The 3,622-nt window shown below is 48.2% G+C and overlaps 1 protein-coding gene across 1 annotated transcript; it reads right to left on the bottom strand.

Moving 5' to 3' along the window:
* Positions 1–291: 291 nt before the first annotated feature.
* Positions 292–721, bottom strand: LOC129457529 (large ribosomal subunit protein eL33-like). Its single transcript, XM_055232774.2, has one exon. It carries the CDS (start codon positions 700–702, stop codon positions 358–360), a length of 345 nt encoding a protein of 114 aa, XP_055088749.1. The 5' UTR covers positions 703–721; the 3' UTR covers positions 292–357.
* Between the last annotated feature and the right edge of the window lie 2,901 nt (positions 722–3,622).

Here is a 3,622-nt window from a genome sequence, read left to right as displayed (position 1 = left end):
GCCATCTCAGCTCACTGCAACCTCTGCCTCTGGGTTCAAGCGATTCTCGTGCCTCAGCCTCCCAAGTAGCTGGGATTACAGGTGCCCACCACCACACCTGGCTAATTTTTGTATTTTTGGTAGAGACGGAGTTTCACCATGTTGGCCAGGCTGGCTGTGAACTCCTGACCTCAAGTGATCCACCCACCTCAGCCTCCCAAAGTGCTGGGACTACAGGTGTGAGCTACTGCACTTGGCCCATACTTCTTCATTTTTGTAGCAGTAGATTTTGAAGCACAAAAATTTTAAATCTTTTTTATTTTTATTTATTTTTTACAAGAGCACAAATCCGTGTATATTTATTGGCTTTTCATTAGTTTAAATCCTTGAGGGGTACAGCATCACTTGGATTCTGTGTCCCCATAACAGGCTTCCTGCCTTAGCAGGAAGATTCCTTTGGAACTTGGCATGAAACATGCCACTGTTTCCATGGGCCTGAGTTACCTTTCCCCAGATTACTCCGGTTTTGTTTTGTTTGCCACCAGGAGTCACTGTGTTGTTCTTTGCTTTGTATACATAAGTGCATCTCTTGCCCAAATAGAATTCTGTTTCATCTGGGGCATAATCACCTTCAATTTTAAGAAGAGCTGTGTGCTCCCTTTGGTTCTGGAGACCCCGCTTATACACAGCAAAAATGGCCCTGGACCACAGCCTTCCAGACATATTTTCTTTTAGAAGTCCTGTTCCCAGCAGGCCTCCACAGGATCCAAGATGGCGGGAAGATATTTTTATTTTTTTTGAGATGGAGTCTTACTCTGTTGCCCAGGCTGGAGTGCAGTGGCATGATCTCAGCTCCAGAGTTCACTTAATTCTTGTGCCTCAGTTTCCCGAGTAGCTGAGATTACACATGCCTGCCACCACACCCAGCTAATTTTTGTATTTTTATTAGAGATAGGGTTTCACCATGTTGGCCAGGTTGGTCTTGAACTCCTGACCTCAAGTGATCTGCCCACTCAGGCACCCAAAATGCTGGGATTACAGGCATGAGCCACTGTACCCAGCCCACAAAAGTTTTAAATCTTGATGAAGATTGTATTGATTATCTTTACAGCTTGTGCTTTTTGTGTAATAGTTAGGAAATCTTGGCCAAATTCAAGGTCACAAAGAATTTCTCCTATGTTCACTTCTGGTTGTTTTATAGTTTTAGTTCTTACATTTAGGTCCATGTTTCATTTTGAGTTAATTGTTGTCTATGGTGTGAGGTAGGGGTCTAGGTTCAGCCATTTTCTTTTAAGATTCCTGGTGCTCTGAGTTAGTATTCTGCCCTCTCCCCACTACACCTCTGTCTCCACCTCTTCATGAAGTTGCCATCTATTCTAGTCTCTGATGTCTCCTATAATACATTCAGCCTCTGACCTCGTGCTGTACACTCAAGCACTTGGTGGAGACAGAGACCCCTCTCACCCTGCTCTGGATGTCATGGAGCCTCATTTGGTATTGGTCACAGAGGCAAAGACTAGATGGAATACCTTTGAGGCCATTCTACGCTTGATGGCTGTTTATTTCTGGTGACAGTTTGCCATCCCATATATTCATCTGCAGCAGTAACAGCCAAAGGATATGGAAGTTCCCACAGGGAGAGAAAACTAATCAGATGTCAATTGGCCTGATACCCTTGTTGGCACGTGCAGAGAACCCTGTGCACGAAAGGTATGCAGCCTTCCAGAGTGAGGGCAGATGTTATCTTCATTTTAGGAGTGAGAAAACTGGGGTTTCACAAGATCCAGTGGCCTGCTTAAGGTCACTCAACTGGCTTATCACAGAGGACCTGACTCCAGAACATGTCTCGACCTCTGGGCTGCACTGCCAGGCCCCTGGCTGTCACTGTTGTGGAAAGGCCTGGGCTCAGACCTCCTGCTCCCAGGTCAGAAGTCTCCACCCTGTAAATGCTGCAAGTTGCATGTGGAATTTTCCTACCACCAAGGCAAAATGCAGCCCCACATTCTTTTATGGTTTCAAAGGAAAGGAACTTCAATGGATGAGGAGTTTCAAAGGGTGTATTTAAGTCTTGGGTGCAAGTCAAAGAACTGGGTTTGGGAGGTGCTGGTTGGCCCCTTTTCAAATGGATCCAGGCTTTATTTTTTTCTTCTGCCCTTTGTTGGGTCTAGAAAGGAAGTGCTCCTGGAGGGTTTGGGTGTCAGTTCACAGCACCAAGGCTGTGGAGGAGAGGAAGTAAAGGCTGCCTGGATGTACCTTCCTTCAGTTCTGCCTGCAGCAGGCCCTCCACAATGCCTTGCTGACCCCTTCAGGACCCAAGTTGCTTAACCTGGCCAATCTCCAACCCTTTTCCCAGCCTTTCCATTCGGGCCTCTGTCCACCTAGCCAGGGTGGACACCCACACCCTTCACCAGGTGCATACCCTTCTCCTAGCCCTCAGCTCTGCATGCATGAATGCCCTTCCTCTCAGGGGACCAAGACCCAGCTTGGATCCCAGTTTCTGTGAGGTGGGCAGGCCTGTTTCCTGCCCTGTCACCCCTCAGGCTTGGCCACCCTTCCATGTGCTAAGCCTGTCTCCAAGGCTCGGTCTTGCAAAACCTCTTCACTTGTGGCCTGAAACTGGTAATTAAGCATCGTCTCATTTCCCTCTGCATAGCTTTCCCATGTGTCTTATCTTCCCACTTAAATTGTAAACTCCTCCTGGGCACAGACAGGTCTGATTCTTCCTCATTCCATCATATCTCCTCTGCATCTGGCATCCTCCACACCGCCCAAATCTATATGGATTGTTGTTGTTGTTTTTGAGACAGAGTCTTGCTCTGTCGTCCAGGCTGGAGTGCAGTGATGTGATCTTGGCTTACTGCAACCTCCACCTCCTGGGTTCAAGTGATTCTCATGCCGCAGTCTCCCAAGTAGCTGGGATTACCGGTGAGCACTACCACGCCTGGCTAATTTTTTGTATTTTTAGTACAGATGGGATTTTGCCATGTTGCCCAGGCTGATCTCGAACTCCTGAGCTCAGACAATCCACCCGCCTTGACCTCCCAAAGTGCCGGGATTACCGGTGTGAGCCACTGCGCCCAGCCAGTATGGATTGTTTCAGTGTGATTTGCCCAGGTCCAAGTTTTGGCAGGAGAAGGTGGGAGGTTTGCAAGCTGCAGTTTGCAGTTTTCCTATAAGTTCTGGGAGGGACACTGGCAGTGAGATGCATGCCCCTGTCAGTGATGGAAGCTTGGGGTTAATAAAGCTGGCATTCATTTCTGAAGGTAAGAGAAACAAGAGCGTCCACCGAAAAGAGGTCCTGAGCTCAGAGCTTACACCTCCCGGGAGCACCTCTGCCCATGAGAATGTCTCCATTGCACCATACACAGAAAGGGTATGTGGCTGGGTTGATTACACAGCACATGCACAAATGCCCCACGTGCCAAGCTCCGTAAAACATGCCACATCCTCCAAGCTGTGCTGCTCAGGAAAGGATCTGTTTGTGTGCAGCTTCTACCTGTCTGCGTGAACCGGATTGAAAGAATTCAGAAAACATGCATGCCATGCACAGTATGGGGCACTTCTGAGGAGCTGAGAATGAACCAGGCTTGGTCTCAGCTCCCAGTTAACTTGCTGCCCACTAGAGAAGGTGACACATGAACAC

Source organism: Symphalangus syndactylus, chromosome 11, assembly GCF_028878055.3.
Source record: "Symphalangus syndactylus isolate Jambi chromosome 11, NHGRI_mSymSyn1-v2.1_pri, whole genome shotgun sequence".
NCBI lineage: Eukaryota > Metazoa > Chordata > Mammalia > Primates > Hylobatidae > Symphalangus > Symphalangus syndactylus.
This window is presented reverse-complemented; position numbering and strand designations above follow the sequence as displayed.